The 26,083-nt window shown below is 40.1% G+C and overlaps 1 protein-coding gene across 1 annotated transcript in view; it reads right to left on the bottom strand.

The window, feature by feature from the left end:
* Positions 1 to 1,551: 1,551 nt before the first annotated feature.
* rsph1 (radial spoke head component 1) overlaps positions 1,552 to 26,083 on the bottom strand; it is a 53,301-nt gene continuing 28,769 nt past the window's right edge. The window contains exons 3-8 of the mRNA XM_084688158.1: positions 18,215 to 18,320; positions 18,023 to 18,113; positions 16,147 to 16,282; positions 3,918 to 3,989; positions 1,883 to 1,997; positions 1,552 to 1,802 (exon numbers count right to left, since the gene is read on the bottom strand). Coding sequence (XP_084544284.1) covers positions 1,720 to 1,802; positions 1,883 to 1,997; positions 3,918 to 3,989; positions 16,147 to 16,282; positions 18,023 to 18,113; positions 18,215 to 18,320 — 603 coding nt within the window. The 3' untranslated portion in view covers positions 1,552 to 1,719. The remainder of the gene's footprint in view (positions 1,803 to 1,882; positions 1,998 to 3,917; positions 3,990 to 16,146; positions 16,283 to 18,022; positions 18,114 to 18,214; positions 18,321 to 26,083) is intronic.

Raw genomic sequence — 26,083 nt, forward strand, 5'->3', positions numbered from 1 at the left:
GAGAAGCTGCCCCGGTAAATTGTAAGCTACTACTACTACTAGACTGTCTTGGTAGCGATTGTGTTGGTTGAATTCGATTTAACGTTACTTCAGTTGTGGTCTAGGCTGAAATGAATTATTTTCATTAACAGATTGACAAAGTTTAGGCTGTGGCGATGGAGTTCAGGTTAGTAGCCACTAGTCAGATAGTTTCACCTATTGAAAGACTTTTGATTGAAGTAGGGGAGGTGCCGAACATGTGCCGCTGTTTGACATCCTACGAACTGTAAACATCTGTGGAGATGTTTTTGTTAGCTACACTAGGCTACAGTACAGTACAGCGTTGCAGTGAGCTACACTGGTTTGAAAACAAGCGGAGCTGGTTCATGCAGGGAGACGCGAGACATAGCGCCTCATTAGCAGCGTGTCACTGGCAGTGCGTCATCACGCAATAGGGGCACACCTTAGCAGGGCGGGTATTTAATCAGGATATCGCTGCACTCTGCTTGCTAGTGCCACACAAGGTGCTTCTGTTTAATCTGCTGCCTCCGCCTCCCCGGCCTCCACCCTTGGTTCTGTGTTTCCTATCGTAGGGGGAATGCGTCGCTGCTCTCTGCTCGGAGGTCGAGACGGTGTCTCCGTTGGGTGCGGCAGGGAGCCGATGCAAGCAGAACCATAATGCCAAATCAAATGTTACAATGATGTATTGTACCGTGTGAATAAAGTATCAAGTAAATACATACTGAGTCCTCCTGCCTGAACCACAGGTACAGATAATTTCACCAAATTTCATCGTTTACTTGTAATCTAATGTCATAATAAATCCTGCAACGAAAAGTATTTGTGAGGAATGTTTATTTTAACGATTGAAAACAGATGCATCAGACCGCTGTAGTATGTGTTGCCCATTCAACAGAGGCTAATGTCATGATGCTAATGCTTCAGTGAAATAGTAGACTGCTGTTTCCGAAAGTAAATGTACTTCCTTAAAGGGGCAATTGATTGCAAAACCGATTTTACCTTGTCATAGTTGAATAACGACAGTTCGGCGGGTAAAATGAACATACAGTGAATATTAAAGTCCATTGACACCTCTTTCCTATGCAAATCTAAAAAAGAAAACATTTGCCTGTAAAACGCTAGCTTTTCAACAAAGCCACCGGTGTGACGTAGGACCGGGGACCGCCCTTTTTGGCTCTGGTCTGTATCTTTGTCACGCCCCAAAATGTACATCCAGACCAGCCCGAGGTAGCGCCTATCTCCGATACTAGTTAAGCTGCGCGCTGCGCTGTGTAGGCTACTTACAAAGAATTCAAAGAAGAACGTTTTGAGTTATAACAAGGATATTGAAAATGGACCATGGCGGGCCGCCACGACAAAATCAAAATAGAGGAAACACTGAAATGTGGAAAGTAGCACCCCATTTCTAGCATGGCGAGAGCAACCATACTTTATAAGACCAGAAAAGCCAGAAGTTCAACATGGCGCTGACCATACAGTATTTCCAGAGAATGTCTAATATGGGGAGAACTGCCACTCTCGGTATGTACTCGTTTACCACAAAGACAAAGAAAAACACAAAGATGAGTAATCTCACCACTTAATGTATTTAGTTGTCACTCACTTCACTATAAAAAACAATCAATGAGTATAATAGTATTATTGATTGGTAACATATAAATAAATTATATGCAATTATGTAATTATTTGCATCCAACAAGAGCTGAATGTCACAAGGGTTCAGGTGAGTTTGTCTGTAGTGAGAAACTTGGCTCCCTCTTTGTCTTCTGATACCAGTCCCCTTTCCTCTGTCTTCCACAGACCTGCAGGTGGGGATCAGTTGTAAACCAATCTCTATGAAACCTTGGTAGCATCTGACACATTGGCTGAAGTCCCTACTCACCTGAAGGTGAGTAATCCTTGGCTGGTGCCCATAGCGATAGGGCAGTGACAGCTTTGGGTTTCCACTTCAGAACCAAGGCGCTGACAATCTCATCCTCCTCTCCATCTCCTCTGTCCTGTTGATAATGGACATGTTTAAGAATTAGTGGTGGGCATAGATTAATTTTTTAAAATCTAGATTAATCTCACTGTAATCTTGGAATTAATCTAGATTAATCTAGATCAAAATGGCTCATTTGAATTCCGCTGAAGGCATTCAGGATATGTGTGGATACCCAAATAATTACATCTTCCGCATTAGCTAAGGGATTCTTTGCGTTTAGGTGGTATTTGAGACTGGAAGAACTCTTACAGTAAACTAATTCCGCATTGCACTAGGTGAAAACAACCTTAGTCTTGTCGAGGTTTCCATTGGGAGGTTAAGGAGTAGAGTCACGAATGCGGGTCTCACCGAGTAACATCACACATGTGCGATTCTGAAAATTCCAACCGACTATTTTCCGAAAGACAAAAACTATATGACAAACGCTATAGTATGGTTTCAGAATTTACAATTGGGAGGCTAACAAGCAACACTAGCAGGTGGTAGCATTGCTACGAGTATTATGTTAGATTGCTAGGTAACAGAAGCTAACTAAAGTTAGCTAGTAGGGCTGCACGATTAATCAAATTTTAATCACGATCACAGCTTTCCTCGATCAAATTCACGTGATCGAGCGATATTTAATATGCGTCATTCCCTTAATAGAACGCGTATCAAAGTTATTTTTTGCAAAGCCAATCTAGCGCTCCTTTAACCAATAGGTGCTTTCGACATCGGCTGCGGCTGCATGAGACGACCAGCGAGAGTTGCAGCTTGCAGTCGGGGAGAAACGGTTCTAAAGTCGGAAAATGTGTCTATTTATGTATTGGGCTATGATAAACTCTTTCTCCAATCTGCAGGCTGCAGCCAGCTGCGGCGCTGCATGGAGTCGAACACACCTAATACGGCATATTCGACACTGAAAACTGAGCTTTTCGAATACGCTCTAGCCGGAGACATTTGAAAACGCCGGGTTCGTGTAGTAGTGTGGACGGGGTCCACGGAGCTTTTCAGAGACGATGACGTTCAGTTACCATGGCATTCGGGGTAGCTTTCGCTCTATAGCTATAATGTCAAGATGAACATGGAAGGTGAAAGAAATATGCTGATCCATCTCTGTAATTTATTTACCAGTTTAGTTAGTGTACTTCAGGTATTATCAAGTATTATCACTTAATAGATACGCGTTACTCCTACGCAGAAGGCGAACGTTGTACTCGGTGTGCCTGAATGATAGGGGGACAAGGCAGAGAAGGCGGTTTAATCCAAACAGAGCGACAATTCTGGGTGAGACCTGGCTGAACAGCTAGCTGGTGGGACCATTTTAAAACACCAAATAGTATTGTCAGAGGGGTATGTAAACAGGGCACCGTGGCGGGAGGGGCAGGAGTGGCGTAACCATGACAACGATTGTCATGTACCCGTGTTAGTGTGGACGGCAAACATTTGGAAAACGATAAGAAGACGCTAGTGTGGACGGAGATCGTTTTCAATTTGAATACGCGTATTTGTATTTACCCAGGTTAGTGTGGACGGGGCCAGCGTAACGTGTGGAAAATTCCACAACAGATAGCAGTCGGTCATAAGGCTACTATTTTAACAAAGAAAACAAAAAAACCTACCTGTGACCTGCCTTTGCTCATCCCTCAAGCCAGAAAGTGTTGACCGACTACTGTTTCTTTCCAAAAACCTGTTAACTAGTCTTTTCTGCATAGTTCTGAAATGTTCTCATTTGGTTACATTCTTAACGCCGATAACGGCCCACCACTATCAAGAATGTAATTCAGTATTCCCTTTTTTTCATCATTTCATACCACACAACAGTGTATAAAACTAAAAGTACCTGGCAAAATTGTACAGAGGCTACACTTAAAATGTAATCTAGGCTACTGTAGGTTCTTTCAGGCTAAGAAGGTACATTACTGTAGGTAATGGGTACAAAGTGTAATGTTACCTGATCAACATGTAGGTATTCGCCATGCTGCTCACATCCGATGTCAAATACATATTTTCCTGGTCCATAAGGCTGAAACAAGATAGATCACATACACACCCCATGCACATTTGATAACACATACAATATATTTACTAATATTTGTACAAATATTTGTTTAACTAAACTAGGTAAACAAGACAGTTAAGTCCAGAACTTTTTTTGTTTTGCAATGAAGGCCTGTGAAAAAAAGAGGGCACCCGTTTTAAAGCAGAGATTCAATGTTAGACCAGCAGTCTGCACAAACCTGGCCATATCGGTTTAAAAAGTGAACTTGCTTCTAAATAACTAAACTGAATTTCCCTATTTTTCTTTCCGCGCTGCTGAAGCATATGGTGCGAGGGATGACCAGAGGACCAATCAGAGTGATGGGGTTGGGATGAGTTCCCATGATGCCGTGGAGGCACATGAAAGATGGGGATTGGTTTCGGAAATGTCGAAATGCTGATCCGAACAACATCAATTCGTTGGATTATATAAAAGCCATCTGCGAAATTATGTACAACCTGGCTCTCCAGATAATCGTGGAAAACTAACAAGGACACATAAATAAATAGAGATTCCTGGCATTATTAGAGAGATGTGTGTTTTATCACCCATTATTTGAAAATTTTCAAAATCACACCAGGCAAAGCTAATTTAAGGCTATTTTGTTCATGTTTTGATTTAATTGCACATTCTGCAATTTTTTCCTATGCCTTTCAAGGCTGCAACATAGCGGGATAATACAATAATTGTATTCATAAAATGCAAATATGTTTTGTAAAGCAGATAAACGTAACTAATGAATGCAGTTTGCATATTCCCAAATGAGTGAAACTAATAATATTATATGACTTTGATAGTTTGCAACTATTTTGTAAATGGTAGTTGTTGGGAAAATTGAAGATGTAACACATTTATCCTGTATAAGAATGATTCTGTGTTCAGCATTTCTTTTGAGTAGACAGAGGCCTACCCCCAAATCTGAACTTTGGGGAACACGAGGCATATGTAAACAAGGTGACCTGGGCTGACCACTCTCTCTTATTGGAGAGGCCATAAAAGATGTCTGGCCTTATGTGTTGGGTGAATCATGTGGTCAAGCTTACAGGGGTCAAAAGGCACACACACGCACACACTCAAACACGCATGCACACACGCGCGCCAGGTCTATGCAAGGAGCCAATGAAGAAGAGCAATGGAACATTTGCATGCCTTTGTCTTAACCAATGACTGTAAAGAGCGGTTCTGCTTAAATAGCTAGCTAGCACAACATGCTAGCAGACAAACTTGTAGCACAATGGCGTGTGATGTTTTTGTCTCCTTATGGGCCGGCCGCAAGCAATAAACTTTCTTAAACTTGTTCACCGACTGACTGTGCAATGCTTGATAGATTAATATTTCTGACAGTAGGCTAAACCATTTATTAACTAGAGAGGGTACAATTTCTGGGGAAATTGTAGTGTGTGCTTGCTTGCATCGGTTGCAGATGGGACCTTTTTTTAACTGTAATTTTTACAACTGATATTTCTGTATGTTTTACATGAAAATTGCTACTTATTATGAAGTTTGCATAGATTTAAAAGCATACATTTGTTGCTGCTCATTTATAAGCTATAGCAGCCTCAGTTGAAAAGTTGTCCAACTTTTTGACTGAGGCTGCCATCTTCGTTTGATCCAGATAAAACAAGCTACAGCTCTACAGTAGCTCCTAAATTCACATCTGATTGTATCCTACACTGTAGTTTGTTTAACCTAGCAGCGAACAAGTTATCAACTCAACCAGTGAGCATGTTTCACACAACTTGAAGGGGCTACTAGTAACTGAAACTTAGGCTACCAGCTATGTGTAGGGTATGGAAGCAAATCGTGACCAAAATTCAAATGAAAATGCATTTCCAGAAATACTTTTTTATTTTAAGAATGTGGCTGCATTATTTGACTCATAAATAAAATTAGTAATCAATCATCCTATTTGCATTTTAATTTTCTTCTTTAAGACTGCTCATTCTTTCACTTAATTAAAATGAAAACGAAAGACATTTGAAATTGAATTTTCAAAACATGCCCCAGCAAATACATACCAAATTCAATTTGAAATGTAAAATTCGAAAATCAAAACATTTCCAGAAATGCGTTTTCATTTTAAGAACGTGGCTGCAACATCGTGACCACAATTCAAATTCAAATGTATTTCCAGAAATGCATTTTCATTTTCAAGAACATGGCTGCAACATCGTGACCACAATTCAAATTCAAATGCATTTCCAGAAATGCATTTTAGTTTTCGTGTTCTGCCCGCAAAGAACTGCCCATGATTCGAAAACGAAAATGCATTCTGAGCGGCGCAGCAGAGTGACGTCAGTAGCCTCTCTTCTTCAGCTCCCTGCTGACCAAGCTACCCATCGACTTTGGTAGGGGGCGGTGTGCACATACGCATTGCATTGCATTGCATGGCAAAATTTGCCGGGAAATTGATTGAATTGCCGGTTCTTTAGAGGCTTCACAGATCATGGCGCTCCCTCAAATTGTGCAGACACTGATAGAATTAGCTGAGCTGGTAGAAACTAATAATATATCTGAGTCTGATGCCCTTGACCGAGTAAAACAAACTGAGTTGCTAGTTGCTTGAGGAAGACCCAGATCATCTGGGATAGCACACATACGTCTTGTCGACGTCGGCCCGATGTGTAGAAGATACGTCGGTAAGATGTAGTATGGAGATAGTTGGTATTTGATCGAAACTGACTTCCAGACGATGTGTGGACGATGAATCAAATCACACCCATACAGATATATTCTGATAGATAACTCTTTATATGCTGTTAAATACTAGGCTATGTCCGATCTCTCAGAAAGTAAATATTTCACTATCCATAACCGATATGAAATGTCACTTAGCAAATGAACATAGCCTATAGCCTGAACATTGACTTTGATAGGAATAAGGAGACAATGAAAAATATGCTTGACCATCCAAAATTGGCTATTAGCAATACAGTAGCTAGCTAGCGTGACTTGATTCAACCTGTATTTTCTGTGTGGGTATTATAATTAAGAGACACAATTGAAGTTCATGATTTTATATCAGGCTGGATGTTGATGGCATCAAGCTCTCAAAAGAACTCCAACACAGAAAAGAAAACAACGAAACAAATATATAGGCTATAGCTTTGCCAGTTGTTCCACGTCTTCCATCGGTCTCCGCCGCCCTCCGAGTCTGTCTCGACTCACTTGGTAACAGTAACTGCCGATTTTGGCAAAGGAGAAGACACAAGTTTTTACAAGTTTCATAAGCACTTGCTCCATACTGTTCCTCCAACGAGCAACTGAGCTTTTGTTCTGAGGTAAAGTTCGGTCGTTCTGAAATCGTCTACTTTTCCCTGTGAAGGCAAGCTGTTTCACCTTTGGCCTATTTCAGACAAAATCTGAATTTCCGCAATCTGAATCTGAATTTCAGCAATCTGAATTTCAAGAATCTGAATTCCTGCAATCTGAATTTTTGAAATGTGTATTTTTGGATCAAAATAATTCAGTTTAATTAAATTCAGCATACAAATAATTCAGATATTATATATTAAACAGCAAAATATTTCAGTTTTATGAAATTCGACACACAAATATTTCAGATCTTTCATACTTAAATTCAGATACTTTTGTCAGCTTTCTAGCTCCATAAATCCGTTGCTTTGCATCCTCCAACGGATGGTCTGGTGGCCTACGCCGAACAGCTCCGTTATGTCCTTTATTTTTAAACCCTTTAATAAATAGTTTTCGATGGACTCGAACGGGATGTGGATGGTTGGTTGTCTGGTCGTCCCCGTACCATTCGAGGCTCCACAGTATCCAGCCGTTCCAGGACTGAAGAGAGGTTTACTATGGCAACCTCATTAATGTGTACGTCTGTGACCATAGACATATATATGTCTATGTCTGTGACGGCAGAGTATGCAGCCAAGCTCTCTGTGTCTTGTTCTACTCGGTCACGGGCATCAGACTCAGATATATTATTAGTTTCTACCAGCTCAGCTAATTCTATCAGTATGTAGCCGACTGTTTGGGTTCGTTTATGTTGCATTAATCATTAGACACGGACACGGTCTTCGGGCACACTTTGTACTTTACTGTATCTCCCCCACACATAGCATTTCGGTCCACTCACTTTCTTCCAACGTCAGAACCACACACCCCTGTCACAATAAAAGCCCACAAAAAAATACCTTACAAGTATCTGCACAATTTGAGGGAGCGCCATGATCTGTGATGCGTCCTCTAAAGAACCGGCAATTCAATCAATTTCCCGGCAAATTTTGCCATGCAATGCAATGCGTATGTGCACACCGCCCCCTACCAAAGTCGATGGGTAGCTCGGTCAGCAGGGAGCTGAAGAAGAGAGGCTACTGACGTCACTCTGCTGCGCCGCTCAGAATGCATTTTCGTTTTCGAATCATGGGCAGTTCTATGTGGGCAGAACACGAAAACGAAAATGCATTTCTGGAAATGCATTTGAATTTGAATTGTGGTCACGATGTTGCAGCCATGTTCTTGAAAATGAAAATGCATTTCTGAAAATGCATTTGAATTTGAATTGTGGTCACGATGTTGCAGCCACGTTCTTAAAATGAAAACGCATTTCTGGAAATGCATTTACATTTTCGAATTTTACATTTCAAATTGAATTTTGGTATCTATTTGCTGGGGCATATTTTGAAAATTACATTTCAAATGTCTTTTTCGTTTTCATTTTAATTAAGTGAAAGAATGAGCAGTCTTAAAGAAGAAAATTAAAATGCAAATAGGATGATTGATTACTAATTTTATTTATGAGTCAAATAATGCAGCCACATTCTTAAAATAAAAAAGTATTTCTGGAAATGCATTTTCATTTGAATTTTGGTCACGATTTGCTTCCATTGTAGGGCGCTCCAAACTTATTGTCAGATGCACAGAACAACAGAGGGTCAGACTCAGCTTATCATATGTGTAACCTATGCTAACATAAAAGGCCTTTCTCCTCACACAGCATGGGAAAGAGCCTGTGTTCAATGATGAACAATCATTTTGGTGGACCACCAACACCCAGGTTGTGCAGGTCTGCCTCTTTAATCAGATCGATTCTGTCTGTTGGCATTGTCTGCAGTTACGACAAGTAGCTAGCTATAAGTACACCACTCGGTGTTGTTCAACTTGTCAGTGTTAACTATATTTATATCTTCCGACAAAAACACATATTCTGCAACATATGGGACAACTGCGGTCCTGCGGGTACATAATTATGTATTGGTTCGGAAGCATACGCCATAGGATGAACAGGGATAGGTATGATGGGCTGATTTTCTTCCATTTTTAATGCAGTTTGACGGGTTGAAATTGAGAGCAACCATTCTCGTGACGTCAGATGTGTACGTCATTTAAACATGGCGGCGCCCAGTTCTTTTTAAGTACATAATTTACACACTAGAGATTTCGATTATTTATAGAATATGGCATACCGTTAGTTGTATGTTATATATTTTTTTAAGTCATTGAATGTATATACTATTATAATGTCACTGTGTATAATCGCAGTTCAGTTCCACTTTAAGCCCCATTGTACCAAATTAAGTTGCAGTTCCACCAGAGTTCCACTGGGAGTGATTGCGGTCGAGTACAAAATGAATGGGAGTCTATGGAGCTTAACGGCTTAATTTGTCTCTTTCACCTGATTGTCGTTGATAAATCTCAGATTTTATTGTAGTTTTTGCATGTTCAACATGGATTACAGGTCAAAAGTTGAATGAACGAGTACTTATTTCCTTTCCATTTCTTACAGGGTAAGTCGTTGTTGCCCATAACACGCTAGCATTCTGCTAACGAATGCTGATTGGTTAGTGAAGGACTGACTACAACCAGAGATCCCGCTTGATGGCCTCCGAAGCAGAACCAGAATGTCAGAGCATTAGCAACATTAGCAACAACATTAGCAAGCCAAAACTCTTTCTAGCATGTGTATTGACAGGGAGAGCCTAACCTGTCAGCTGTGTTGTCGATGCCTCGAGAAAAAAGTGGAAGTAACCAGAGCTTGCCATCAAGCAGTAGCTCCGGTCGTACGATGTGTATGACGTCAATGCCATTTTCAATGGCTTTTTAGAACAGAAAGGCTAACACCCAGTGGTGTGTATTTTTTTTGCCTCCCCTTTCGATATCAAAATTCAAATTACTAGACAAAAAATTATATCCTGAGAAAAGTGTATTTTGAGGGGTATAGCTCCATAGACCTTCATTCGTTCTGCACTCGACCGTTAGCGCCCTCATATGGAACTAGAGTGGAACTGCAACCAGTTCAGAACCGGGAAGTTTTCCGAGAGTGTGCTGATGTTGTGACGTTAGCTTAGCACTGAGTTCCCTTTTGCCACACAATGCACTTTTTGCCACAAAAACTTTGTAAGCTCCTAAACCGTGCTACAGAACGTAAATAAAAATACATGCAATGCGATCGCTAACAAGACGAACATTTTGACAGCGTTGTCTATGTAGTCCAAATATTGATGGATCCTTAGGGGTGGTAAAATACATAAATAATTAAAAATAATAATATATATGTGACAAAACAATGGTTGTGCACGCCGAAGGTTTGAGCACACCCAATAAATATATATGAGAGAGAACAATGGTTGTGCTCACCGAAGGCTTGAGCACACCCAATAAATACAGTCATGGCCGAAATTGTTGGCACCCCAGAAATGTTTCCGGAAAATCAAGTATTTCTCACAGAAAAGTATTGCAGTAACACGTTTTGCTATACACATGTTTATTCCCTTTGTGTGTATTGGAACAACAACAAAAAAGGGAGGAAAAAAAGCAAATTGGACATAATGTCACACAAAACTCCCAAAATGGGCTGGTCAAAATTCTTGGCACCCTTAACTTAATATTTAGTTGCACACCCTTTGGAAAAAATAATTGAAATCAGTCGCTTCCTATAACCATCAATAAGCTTCTTACACCTCTCATCCGGAATTTTGGACCACTCTTCCTTTGCAAACTGCTCCAGGTCTCTCTTATTGGAAGGGTGCCTTTTCCCAACAGCAATTTTAAGATCTCTCCACAGGTGTTCAATGGGATTTAGATCTGGACTCATTGCTGGCCACTTTAGAACTCTCCAGCGCTTTGTTGCTATCCATTTTTGGGTGCTTTTTGATGTATGTTTGGGGTCATTGTCCTGCTGGAAGACCCAAGATCTCAGACGCAAACCCAGCTTTCTGACACTGGGTTGGAAAGTGCGACCCAAAATCCTTTGGTAATCCTCAGATTTCATGATGCCTTGGACACATTCAAGGCACCCAGTGCCAGAGGCAGCAAAACAACCCCAAAACATAATTGAACCTCCACCATATTTCACTGTAGGTACTGTGTTCTTTTCTTTGTAGGCCTCATTCTTTTTTCGGTAAACAGTAGAATGATGTGCTTTACCAAAAAGCTGTATCTTGGTCTCATCTGTCCACAAGACGTTTTCCCAGAAGGATTTTGGCTTACTCAAGTACATTTTGGCAAACTGTAGTCTTGCTTTTTTATGTCTCTGTGTCAGCAGTGGGGTCCTCCTGGGTCTCCTGCCATAGCGTTTCATTTCATTTAAATGTCGACGGATAGTTCGCGCTGACACTGATGCTCCCTGAGCCTGCAGGACAGCTTGAATTTCTTTGGAACTTGTTTGGGGCTGCTTATCCACCATCCGGACTATCCTGCATTGCAACCTTTCATCAATTTTTCTCTTCCGTCCACGCCCAGGGAGATTAGCTACAGTGCCGTGGATTGCAAACTTCTTGATAATGTTGCGCACTGTGGACAAAGGCACATCTAGATCTCTGGAGATGGACTTGTAACCTTGAGATTGTTGATATTTTTCCACAATTTTGGTTCTCAAGTCCTCAGACAGTTCTCTTCTACTCTTTCTGTTGTCCATGCTTAGTGTGGCACACACAATCAAAGCTAAGTGAACTTCTCTCCTTTTTATCTGCTCCCAGGTGTGATTTTTATATTGCCCACACCTGTTACTTGCCCCAGGTGAGTTTGAAGGAGCATCACATGCTTGAAACAATCTTATTTATCCACAATTTTGAAAGGGTGCCAAGAATTTTGACCAGCCAATTTTTGGAGTTTTGTGTGACATTATGTCCAATTTGCTTTTTTTCTCCTTTTTTTTTGTTTTGTTCCAATACACACAAAGGGAATAAACATGTGGATAGCAAAACATGTGTTACTGCAATACTTTTCTGTGAGAAATACTTGATTTTCTGGAAACATTTCTGGGGTGCCAACAATTTCGGCCATGACTGTATATATGAGAGAGAACAGGATATGACAGTGTAACCCAGGTTAAAAAGGAATATGATTTAGTTAATAAATAAGTGAATACACAGTATTGAAACTTACCTGAGTAAAATGTATATTAGTTATTAAATCCATGATTTAATCAGATTAAAATGTTTAGAAAACGGTATCCTGGTACTTAAAGATACAGCCAATCAGAATAATTGTAGCGCTTTCTGTGGCGGGAAGAACGTAGTTGCAGTTAGTGATGGGAAGTTCGGTTCATTTTACTGATTCGGTTCTTTGAATCTCGTTCAGTAAAATGAACAAATCTTGTTTCGAGTCATTCGTTCATTTCAACAGGGGGGGGGGGGGGGGCATACGTCCACTGCAAACACGTATGATCACGTGAAAAATGATCCAAAGACTCGTAGAAAGACCGAGTCGGGAAATGAACGAATCGTTTGTTTCCTCTAGCTACAGAGCCTATGCAAGTTGCGTGAAAAATGATCCAAAGACTCGTAGAAAGACCAAGTCGGGAAATTAATGAATCACTTGTTGAGAGGACTCGTTACTCCCGAGTCCTTGTAAGGATTTGTTCAAAATGAACGAATTGTTCACGAACGACACATCACTAGTTGCAGTAGATTGAAGACAGCGATATAGAAAAGAGTTTGTTTGAAACCAGTGAGCTAAATAACTTGAAAATACTGTATTGGTATTGTTGTAAGCTTTCATTTTATTTTCTAAAAGTGTTTTGAGTTGTGTTCTGTCTACGTCGGTAGACTGTGGTTATTTTAGCATTAGTTATTAAGTTATTGAGAGACACCGAGAAATTGCGTGGAGCTAAGCCTCCATGCGGCTGCATCCATGCCAGCATCCTAGCTCCATGCTTGCAGAAGAATAGATGGCAAGCCTTCCCAGCGAGTAACCGCACTGAACTGAATCCTGTTCCATCGGAGGAAAGCTTTTCTGACACAAGCATAAATCCTTTTGTCCAACAAACGGTGACAGAAACCTACATTACTTCAATCAGGAGTTTGTGTGAACGTTGGATTGCGTGGTTCTCAGATCAACGGACTGTTCCTACCTCAAATGGAATTCACGAACTGCACAAGAGGTCGTAAGAAAGAATCCGTCTGAACTTGTTACCACTGACCTGAATATACACCATTACATTCACAGTATGTTTATAATGTTTTCTTGTGATATTTGAATGTTATATGTGAAACTTGATTTTGATTGTATGCATATTATTTTCCCTATGTATGTTGGTGAAGCATATGTTGGGTTATGCTAATGCTATTATAACTAGAGAGGGTACATTTTCTGGGGAAATTGTAGGGTGTGCTTGCTAGCGTTGGTTGCAGGGGTCCATATTTAAGTTACGGGCTTGAGCCCCCCCCAAAACTTTCATTAGCCCCCCAAATGTTTTAAATAAAAAATAAAAATAAAAAACTTTATACATTTTGTTTTTCTTTCATATTTTAAATCTAAATGTGTTCATTTCTTCTCATTTCCTTAAAACCCACTAAAGGACACTATTTAAAAGGATATTTTCAAAAATGTCTTCTGGGGGCCCTAGTTTTGCTGGGACACAGGAAAAATAATAGGTTTTATCTAGGGGCTTAGCCCCCCCAAAAGTGGGAACGTAGATTTGCCCCTGCAACTCAAAATACAAAGAGTGAAGAGTGGAATTAAATAGTTATCTTCTCATTTCCCCTGCAAGAGGGAAAGGCAATCAGCAACCTCATAGTTGAATCAAAATGAAAACATTTGGCAGACCGGTGTAAAAATGGACCTAATCTCTATGACTTAAATGTCATTGTAAATTTTTCCCTTCTTTTGATATTTTCAGGCATTTAGCCTACTCATATTGCATTCATTCATTAATAAAGAACCCCCTTTGAAGCTTATTTTAACAACAACGTTACCAGCAGTAGCTATCTCAGATGGAATCGCGATTCAAATAGTACCATCTGCTAACTGAAAATATGCCCCCAGCTTGATAAGCTTGACACTTATTTAGTGGAAAAACACTCATTCATAAAAATGTCAGTGGTAGCGATCTTGTCAGTAACAACGCAAAATGCGATATAGCCCTGCTGTGTGGAGAAGCTGAACCACAGGTACTGATAATTTCACCAACAAATCGTTCACTTGTAATCTAATGTCATAATCAACGAAAAGTATTTGTGAGGAATGTTTATTTTAACGATTGAAAACAGATGCATCATAGACCGCTGTAGTATGTGTTGCCCGTTCAACAGAGGCTAATGTCATGATGCTAATGCTTCAGTGAAATAGTAGACTACTGTTTCTGAAAGTAGATGTACTTCCTTAATAATATTACCTTATATTGCACATTACACATCACAATTGTGTGTCATATCACGTAAAATGAAGTAAAGTAAAATGAGCACATAGTTATCACTCAGGACTCTTTGCTTGTGGCGTTTCTGCAGCTGCCTTGATGTAAAGAAGTTAGCCTAGCCATCTCCCAGAAGTTAACAAGCTGCTAAACTAATGTTCTGCTAGAGATAGTCACGCGAGTTTTCGTGACTTTAGTGACGTTAGTGGCGTCAATGACTAGTGAGGCTAGCAAGTTAGCCACCGTTAGCTTCACTTTTCGCCACAAAAACTTAGTTTCTACAAAACCGTGCAACGAAACGTAAATCCAAATACAAGCAACTCAATCGCTACCAAGACAAAACCTTTGACACCTAGGTTGTTTATGTAGTCCATATATTGACAACGTTTTAGGGGTGGGAAAATAAATTAATAATAATATATATGTGAGATAACTGGTTGTGCCCTTGCCGAAGGCAAAGCACACTCAATAACTCACTGGTTTAGCTGAGGTGTAACATAGGAAAGTAAACTAGATGTTTAAATAGGCCTAATTCAATATAAATTTAGAACTTATTCATAAAAAGTTAACTCAAATAGAAGGTAAATAATAATTCCAAGTTACTGTTTAAAAACAGTAAGTTAAACACAATAAACAAGTTAAACAGAAGTAAAATCAGGAATTTGATAAAACAAAAATAATAATAGTAAATAATTTTGTTGTCTAAAAGAAAAAGATTGAATTTCACATTTAATTTAATTCATTTGAAGATGTGTATGTAACGTGTGTTGTGTTAATTGTAATTGTGAAATATGTAATATGGTACCAATTCTATATTCTATCCAAACAACTCATTTCTTTACTATTCTTAAATAAAGAAGCCGGTATTTCAATTCATTCTATGGTCTGTGGTGTGTTTACTATATTAATATTTCCATTGTTTAACTATACCAACTGCTCCTACCAAACCTAAACTCTGGTCCTCTTTACCAACTTATCTATTACTCGTAATAAGTGCTACAACAGCAATGCAAGGGCTGTTATGATCATTGGAGTCACAACAGTGTAACCGATCGTTCTTGAAGAAAACGTAGGCTATTCTAAATGATCTGTCAGGCTAGTTGTAGTAGATAGGTCGCCTACTTGACATGTTGGGTTAGGGGACAACCCTAACCCAACATAATCTTGTCAGCCGACTATAAAATGTTGATAATGTCGGGCTGCTATAGACCAACCGCAGTTTAACCCGCAACATGTTTGACATCCTTTTGCCAATAAATTTAATTTTGTTGAATGATTGAAGGTCTAGACAACAAACGCTGTAATGACATAATCAATGACTAACAACACAGAAATAAATGACAGATTGACGAAGGCATGTTCATTTTCCGACCTTGCTCCGTGCAAGAAGCGCCATCCAGCGACCAATTTCTGTCAGTAACAATGTCCCTGGCTGATAACCCAGAGGTCATGTAGTAAGGAAAACTGGTTTGGCGCTTCTAGTATTAATAAGAACAGCAAATAATTGTTTAGGACCAGTTAACATTGAAACCTGCAAGGCTGACTTACATTGTTGTTAAGGAAGTTTCCCTGGTATCTGTGGTTCAGATGAATGAACTCTCCCGCCAACTCCATCTTACCATTCACCCACGTCCCTATGTACCTGGAGCCGGTGACATGGTAGCTGTATGTACCCTGCCCATGCCTACCATAACGAGAGAAAAGAGAGAGGGATATGTAACAGCGGGCCCCCTTACAATTTTCCCCAGGGTTAGGGTTAGAATAAGACCACAATACTTTATCTGACAACTAAAAGCGCTAACTGTTCCATTTGTAAATAAAAACATTTGAAACTTTACTACTTAACTACAGGGCGTGGCCATCTTTGAATCATCATGTCTGTGACGTCATGAGAATGGTTAGGTACTGTGACTGACAGCTAGCAGTCATCAAGATTGACATTGACAGATTGACAACATAGGTAGAAATGGCTTCAAACGAACAAGCTAAAAAAAGATACAAAGGGGGGTGTTATTGTGTAGCCCCAGGTTGTACAAACACATTTTAAAAGATAGAATGCATTCACTATCATTTCCTACCCCTCAAGCAGCAACCGGTTTTATGAAAATGAAGCGCCAAAGCCAGTTGCCCCCGGATTCAGAGTTTGCAGTAATCACTTAACAGAAGTGGATTATATTTATAAACCTGTTAAATACGCTAACGTTACATAGGCTACACACACTGGCGTTTTTGACATAGCTAGCTCTAGCCACTAAATTCACAGATATGATGGCTTAATAATATTAGTAATAATTTAACGCACAAAGCTAGCTCCATAAGGTTAGCTAGCTACCTACACTGTAGTTTGTTTAACCTAGCGAACAAGTTATCAACTCGACCAGTGAGCATGTTCCACACAACTTGAAGGTAACAGTACTAGTAGCTGAAATTTACCAGCTATTTATAGGGCTCCAAACTTTCAAGTTCAAGTATTTTATTGCCAGATGCACAAAACAACACAGGGTCCGACCAAGCACTGAAATTCTTAGGACAAGACAACGCAAGGTAACCTGGCATAACATGACATATAGTACTCAGATCATAGGTTACACCTATAATAAGCTAACATATAATATACTAAACCTTCTAAATATACAAAAAAATAAACAAAACAGTATACTAAACCTATAATTCACATATTATCCTATGCTAACCTTATAACCTATACTGACCTAACTGAACATCTTTCAGGGAAAGCTTGGCCACCTCAAAAAGGTCTTTCTCTTCACACAGTATGGGAAAGAGCCTGTGCTCAAATATGCACGATAATTTTGGTGGACCACCAACACCCAGGTTATGCAGGTCTGCCTCTTTGATCAGGTCGTTCTGTCTCTGTTGGCCTTGTCGTGCAGTTACGACAAGTACTACTTGTCAAGTAGCCTACACCACTCGGTGTTGTTCAACCTGTCAGTGTCAACTATATTTATATCTTACGACAAAACCATCTTTTGCATCATATGGAACAACTGCGGAAACATAATTATGTATCGGTTTGAAAGCATACGCCATGGAATGATCAGGGATAGGTATGATGGTTTGATCTTCAATTTTTAATGCAGTTTGGCGGGTTGAAATGGAGCGCAACCATTCTCCTGACGTCAGCTGCATACATAGTTTAAACATGGTGGCGCCCTGTTCTTTTTAAGTACATAATTTACACACTAGAGATATTGATTATTCATATAATATGGCATAGAGTTGTATTTTATATATTTGTTATGTTACTGAATGTATATACTATTATAATATCACTGTGTCTAATCGTGATTCAGTTCCACTTTAAAGAGTGTCCTACACCTGGAGGCAGCAGCAGTGGCAGCAGTAACTTTAAGAGTCAGGCTTACAGATTAAAATCATAGTAAGGCAGTAGTATCAACTAAATTACCTTTGATGGCACAACCACTCTCCATCGAATGTGTCCTCATTGGGGTAGGTGTATATTCCGTGACCCTGGCGCTGATCTTCAACCCAGGTTCCTAAAAAAAAAAGAAAAAGGAGGGGGTGTCAGACACACATAGGCTGATACACTGTATGAATGTTTGTTTATCCAAGTCTAAGCTCTCAGCCTTATAGCAACCTTCGTATTTTGATCCATCTGGGTAGTAGAAGATACCCTGGCCATGCTTCAGATTCATGTCATATTCTCCAATGTATCTGGCCCCATTCTTGAACCGGTATGTCCCCTGGCACACAAAAGAAAATGTCATAATTGGAGCTTGCATCCGTTTCTGGCATAAAAAAAAAAGAATTTCTGGAATGAATGGAGTTGCAAATAAAACGTGAACGTGCGCTAATGAAAGCACACCTTTGTGCTATGCAATGATGTAAATAGTCTTGTATTTTCTGTATCGCATTCACATAAATAAGACATGACAATTGACCAAGGAGACAACATTTGTACGAACATTATTCCTGTCGTATGCCTGTTTGTGGATCGCTATATTCACGCCTCAAGAAACTGACCAAGGAGGCTAAAATGGTAGGAATAGTGCCCAGGAATTGACTTAACACCACAAACATCTATCAGTGTTTCCCCAAGGATTTTTTTTAGCAGTGGGGTCTAGTCCGATCCCCCCCCCCCCCTCCCCCCCTCTCCTCCTCGGCCGAAATAAAGTTCTAACCCTATATTTTGGAGTAGGTTAATGTAATAGTAATATTGCATATATTTTTGTCCTATTTTCCGTAAAGCAATACAGTTGGGCTACTTAAAGTATGTTCTAAATGGCAGAAATATGCTGCCAATTAATAATTGACGTAACAACTTATTGTAAATGGTCAGTAGCCTAGCCTATCGAGGTACTCGAAAGCATGTACACTGTCGGCTTCATTTGATCTTGATAGGCTAAGCATTCTGTAGCAAATAATAACAATATACCCACTATTAATTAAAACTACTTCAGCATAATAATGCACCTAAAATACAAACGTGAGCAAGGGCAGCAATCACTATCGAATCAACAGGCATGCAATTATGCTAGCAGGGGAAGAATACAAACAACGAAAATCACCAGTTAACTTAAATTTGCAAAAACTGTAGACTAATACAATAACAGGCTTTAATGAACTGAAAACATAAGTTATACGACTTACTGTTCTCAAGGACGCACACACGCAATCTCAACTGCGCTGTGAAGCACGTGTCCTTGCTATTCTCCGACATGCACGCTAACAATCACTGCTGATAGACGGCCTAAAATGTTGTACAGCCTTATTTCTGATACCGCGGCGGCAGAAATTTAGCCGTGGCGGGCCGCCACGACAAAATCAACATAGGGGAAACACTGTCTATACATTTAGTTCATAACCGAAGTCATTACCAGGCATGCAAACAAACAGGTCAGGGGTAAAAAAGGTGACAATGATACGGCGAATCCCCGACACTCCAGGGGGGTCCGGGGGTATGCTTTAGTTAAACGCATCAATCTAGTGCACTTTGAGAGCAAAATTAAGAGGCTTAGATCAATGTAAAAAACCTCTCCCCACTCTGCCCCTGATTGGCTATGAGGTTTAGGCATTACGACATTAGGAGTGACGTTTCCAAAGCCAGTTGTAAAGTTGCGAAGCATTTTGCATTTTGGTTTGAAAAAGGTGAGTCTCACCTAAAGGTGGGGAGTTTGCATGCCTGCATTACATACACAAGACAGTTGTCATAATTGTATTATTATTAATGAAGCAGCTAAATACTTATTTAGCATAGCGTTGCTACTGTATCCCTGCCTGTGTTTACGCTGTTGCACTGTTATACTCAGCATGTATCGTTTCGTGGTGTCAGGGGAGGACTGGTCGAAAAACGTTTAACATTTAAGTCATTTAGCTAAGACTTGCATGTATAGTAGGGCTGGGCGGTATGACAGTATATACCGTGCGACGGTAGAAATGTGTCTACCGGGATAGATGTGCCTATACCGTTTCAACCGCGGTATACTCTTATACTATATTTTTGTATTACACGTGTCAATTAAATGTCTGGTTGTTGTATTGTATATAAGCCAGGGCTCCAGACTGCGACCTAATGCAACCATTTTTTGAGACAGTGCAGCATTTTTTACAAACACTCTCGCATGTGCGACCTACATATTTTGAATTCATTGGGTGTGCACAATGTCAGCACACGTTAGCAACAACGCATAGATACGACGTTCTAGTCAGACAGCGATATCAGTGTTCCTTCTGTATAAGTACCGTAGCTAAAAATCTAGGAAAGTTAAGGCTATTTTTCACTAGGTACCTATAAACCTAGCTAAAAGTCTTGGAAAGTTTAGGCTATTTTTCGCTAAGTTCCTACAAACGTCGTAATCTGCCAGACAAGTGGGTTCCCCTTCGTTCTTTTGGTGAGCAGTTTCACGAGCCCTTGTTACCAGGCGTCATGGAGCCTACCACTAAATACTTATTTAGCACTAGCGTTGCTACTGTATCCCTGCCTGTGTTTGAGCTGTTGCGCTGTTATACTCAGCAAGTATTGTGTTGTGGTGTCGGAGGACTGATTGAAAAGTGCATCATACATTTAAGTCATTTACCTAAGACTTGCATGTACAGTTCGTAATGTCACATTAAATAATGTATTTAAACTCAAGCTTATATGGTGTGTCGCTGTATATCAGTTGTAAAAATGACAGTAAAAAAACTGACCCATCTGCAACCAACGCAGGCACACCCCACAATTTCCCCAGAAATTGTCCCAGGGGCAATTCTAGGATCAGACCTTTAGGAGGGCTCAGCCCTCAATGAGAATGTGACATGAATACAATGCCTTGCAAAAGTGCTAAACGTAAACCCCCTTGCTAATCTAAACCCCTAATTTCACTGGATAACAATTGATATATTTATGTATTATTATGCAAAATATTGAATGAAAACACTAAGGATGTCCCTTTCTTCATTAACTACCAGCATCAAATGATAATAAACAATATATTTAAAAAATGTATTATTTTTTGGGGTGCTGAGATTAAATTTAGGGGTGCTTGAGCTCTCCTAAAAGGGGTCTAAACAATTGCCGCTAAATTGTACCCTATCTAGTTACACTAATAAATGCATTGCAGGTCAATATAAGGTGTACCCCTAAATGTTCTGCTTGCGCTCCAAAAATTTTCAGTCAGGGGCTACTGTGCTCCTTGTAAAAAAAGTTAGTCCGGAGCCCTGTAAGCTAGGGCAGGGCGATATGGGTAAAAAATTATCAATATAGATATTTATATTTACATTCGATAACGATAATTAAATGATAGACCACAGATCTGTTGTAGTAGCTAAATAAGTCTCCTCCTCAACTTTTTCCCTATACTCGGCATAAAGTTTAGGCAGAGCAGTGTGAGAGAAATGTTTGCGGCCAGGGAGCACGTACCTGGGGTCAAGTAAGTTAAGCTTTTTAAAACCTTACTTTTTATCAATAGCCTGCCTATCAAGACATTGGCGCAAACTCACACTTTCTGCATGTTCCAACGAGTGATTTTGCTTCAGGTGGTAAAAAAGGTTTCTTATATATTAGTATTATAATTGGACCAATACGCTGTTCCTAATGATCCAGAGACGTTCTAAGAACTCCGCAAAGCCATTTGCAGACCTCTCCAGAGGTCTCGTTCTCTTGTATGGATTTTTCGACAGATCTGCCAACACCTTTGTAAGCAGAGATTTGTTAAAACGTTTGTTAACCGAGACCGTAGGTCGAGGTCAACAAGAAGTCCACATTTGCAGCTTGTCGTATTCCCAGACTTGGTAGCCACTTGTTGGTTTACTACACCAATTTGCACCGAACATTGCTCTGCTCTTTGTCGGATTTCAAAAAGCCAAACAACTTCCAAATTACTGAAGAAGACAAACCTTTTTTATCAATAATTTCTTCATTGGAAGTTGCTCCCTCGCCATGGCTATCGCTAGCACTGTTTTCGGCAATAAGACTAATTTTCCGCGGTTAACATTAGCTACTTCACTCGAGGTGCTCAGTATATTTTAGTGAGCGTAGGCTACCATTTCTCCGCAACTTCCTGCTGCATCACAGAAATTAAATGGACTGCTGTTCCTAATTATTCTCTATCGACATTATCGCTATTATTGAAAATGAATTAATGTTACGATATCTTTATCGAGGGAAGTCATTACTTCAATAGTTATTTTTATCAATTTATTGCCCAGGCCTAATATAAGCCATCATATAAATCGCATTCTTGCGATATTTAGAATTGTAGTTGAACTTTTATTTGATTTGCTATTTTCGTTTGACCTTGAAGCACATTTGCGTTGGTCTGACGGAATTTTCGATGTGGAGTGTATTTTGTCTGAGCGGACCACATTCATGCCAATGCTAATTAATTATATATTTGAGGACACATTCTGCAGGTAACCAATTCGATTTGTTGTTCAAGTTATGTCTCGTGCTGTAAAATTATTGTTGTAAAATTACACTGGTGGCGTTGCTAGCATTCTTGATCTAGGATGACTCGTGAAGGCTAACTACTTACTAACTGAGAGTGAGGTCATGCCGGGAAATATCCAACTGAGGCTTTAACGTATCAACTTATTGCAGCGCCACCTAGAGGTGAAATGGCATGACCTATTTTGGACTTCTTTAGAACAGGGTCCCTAGTCCCTATACCAAATTTGGTGTCAATGCGGTAAAGAGGTGCTGAACTATGAACTCACTTCTTTTTATGGTGGCTTGGTTGACGACTTTGATTGTCTGTTTCAGTCAAAAGGTTTAGATAATCAAAAAAATATGTGATGTCTTTTGTGAGGCTTGGTCTGAAGATGATCTGTGCCAAATTTGGTGAAGATTGGACTAACCTTATAGGAGAGGAAGTGAAAAAACGGTATATTCAAAATGGCGGGCACATCAATTCAGCCACATCAATTTGATGTGGCGGTAACTAACAAACGTTTGCGAAAATCAAAGCTCCAGGGGATAACTTTTGTGAGGCTTGGTCTGAAGATCATCTGTGGCAATTTTGAAGAAGACTCTACAATAATTGTAGGAGGAGTAGCGAAAAAACGCTTTTCCTTTACATTCAAAATGGCGGAGAATCTATAGAACTGGGTATGATGTCATAGTGCGTTGAACTCGTCTTGATCCAGGGAATCCAACGATACCTCATTTTGGACAAGTGGGGCATATGGTTCAAAAGTAACATGTGTAAACACACCTTCAACTTTGACCCATTGGTGGCGCTAGATGGTTGGAATGGGAGACATGAAACTTGGTGAAATTGATGAGGGGACTGGTCCCAAAGAGTGTGCCAAATTTCACAACTTCTGACCATGTGGTTCTAGGGGCTGCTATAGACTCCCATGGCAGAAGATGTGTAATAATAAATATAGCTGCAAGCAGCAATGAAGGGGCCAAGCAGCATTCAATATGGAAATTCAGTAGCTAAAGAAACAAATCATAAAACAGTCATGTCATTTTGAGACAAAATGCACTGGCTAGATGTAGCAGCGTTGTATCTACAAAGCACAATAAATCCACTTCTTCTCGACTATAAATCCCATGACAATGAAATGTTACTGTTACTAATACGATTATACTAATAGACAGCTACAGTGGCATACCTGGTTTCGCTAAACAGATAATCCAGTGTCACAACATGCTTGACGACTGTGGCTGGATTCGATCCGACGACCTTGCATTCCAAAGCAGCACGTCGTATCCCTGTGAGCTATTCTCGCTGCTGGAAAATGCTGTGTTCGGTAACATTATAAAAAACAGGAAGCCGTGACTCCCGCGGCGAGCTTTGTCAGATTTGACCCAAGAATAAACAGCTGTAATTCAGTCATATTTTGACATATCAAGGTGATTGTAGTAGGAAGATGATTAGATGAAATGCTCGTGATGACATTATCAAAGTTTCGTCTCCATACGGTAAACCGTCACAGAGACAAGGCCTCACGTCCGGGCGTGCTCCTTGTCAAAATCGTTGGCGCGTTACTCGTGAACGGTTTGACTTATCGATAAACTTTTGATAACTTTTTGTCGGCATGGTCTGAAGATGATCTGTTGCAATTTTCATGAAAATCGGAGCAACGGCCTAGGACGAGTTCGAAAAAGTAGCAATTTCTTAAAATACAAATGACGTAAAAACCATCATGACGACAATGACGTCACAGGGTTCAATCGAATCGTCTGCATCCAAGGAATCCAATGATACCTCAATTTAGAAAAACGGTCTCACAGTTCAAAAGTTGTGGGCGTAAACGCAACTCCAACTTTCACGCCTTGGTGGCGCTATAGTGCTTCAGGGATCGACATGAAACTTGGTGACGATAATCAGGAGACCGTTCCAAATCAGTGTGCCAAATTTCAAAACTTCGCACCAATCGGTTGTATGGGCTGCCATAGACTCCTAGTCCTAAGTATAATAATAATAATAATAATAATAAAACTAACAGTTACAATAGGTGCCACAGCAGCTTCGCTGCTGCTTGGCCACTAATAATAAAACTAACAGTTACAATAGGTGCCACAGCAGCTTCGCTGCTGCTTGGCCCCTAATAATAAGAAATATAGCTGCAAGCAGCAATGGAGGGGCCAAGCAGTCCAGAGCAGGACATGGCCTCCATAGCACTTGCGCAACAATTAAGTCACAATAACCTGTTGCACTCATTGCAACACACCAAGTTTGGTTGAAATATCTGTTTGCGTTCCAAAGTACTGAGTGTTCAAACTGGTTTTTTTTCTGGTATAACACCACAGGCCTCCTCTGCCCCTCGTGGGAACGATGGAACCCAAGTTTGGTGACAATCGCACAAATGGTTGCTGAGTTACGGTCTCACGTGTCTTTTGCGGCTTCGCTGCCGCCATTGATCGGCTCTACCGAACAAACGGTTTTGAAAATGGAAAATCCATCTTACACCTTTTTGAAGCTTGGTCTGAGGATCATCTGTGCCAAATTTTGTAAACATCGGACAAAATTTGGGGCGTGTAAAAGGTTTTTACACTTTTCCATTAAATCCAAAATGGCGGCCGCGTCAATTCGGTTGTTATGAAATATTATCGATGGTCAAGCTTGATAACTCACAAAACATCAACAGACAAAGAAATTACTTTATTAAGGTAAACACTTAAATAGTTATTAGCCAAAACACGTTTATGCTTCCGGCCACGCCCCCTTTTAGTCACATTACACAATATTTGGAGGACATCCTCAGAATAAGGTTCCGAGTAGGCATACCAAATTTGGTGTCACTGTCTCAAAGAACTGCTGAGATTTTACTTCATTTCCTGTTTGGTGGCTTTCCTGATGACTTTGATTGGCTGTCACGGACAAACGGTTGTGGGGATCAAAATGCTCTAACTTTTGTGCGGCTTAGTCTGAAGATCCTCTCTGGTAATTTTTAAGAAGATTTGACAAAAATTGTACGAGGAGTAGGCTTTCAAAGGTTTTTGATAAAACCGGAAATAGCAGAGACTCTATATAACCGGAAATTGACGCCATGGTGTGCATTGAACTCGGCTTGATCCACGGAATCCAACGGTATCTAATTTTTGAAAATGGGTGATACGGTTCAAAAGTTGCGTGTGTAAACATAAGTCCAACTTTGACCCGTTGGTGGCGCTAGAGTGCCCAAGTATGGGACATGAAACTTTGTAAATTAAACCAGGGGACTGTCCCCAATGAGTGTGCCAAATTTCAAAACTTTCGACCATGCGCTTATGGGGGCTGCCGTAGACACCCACTCCTAAGAATAATAATAATAAATATAACTGCAAGCAGTAATGGCGGATTCCTCCAAACACTGCGAACCATTGAAAAATGTTTATTTTTGACAAATTGTAACTGTATAGAAAAATGTATGCTGCAGAATTACCAATGGCATACCAAATCTGAAATGCAATACCATCAAGATCCACAAGGGCCTTTATTTCAAGCCAGTAAGTGAAGGAAGGGGGCTTGGTGAGCTTATCCATTCCAGAAAGCCTTGTATCTTTATGCATTAAGGCGTGGCCTGTAGCGCCACC

Source organism: Hypomesus nipponensis, chromosome 23, assembly GCF_054491055.1.
Source record: "Hypomesus nipponensis isolate SF chromosome 23, ASM5449105v1, whole genome shotgun sequence".
Classification (NCBI taxonomy): domain Eukaryota; kingdom Metazoa; phylum Chordata; class Actinopteri; order Osmeriformes; family Osmeridae; genus Hypomesus; species Hypomesus nipponensis.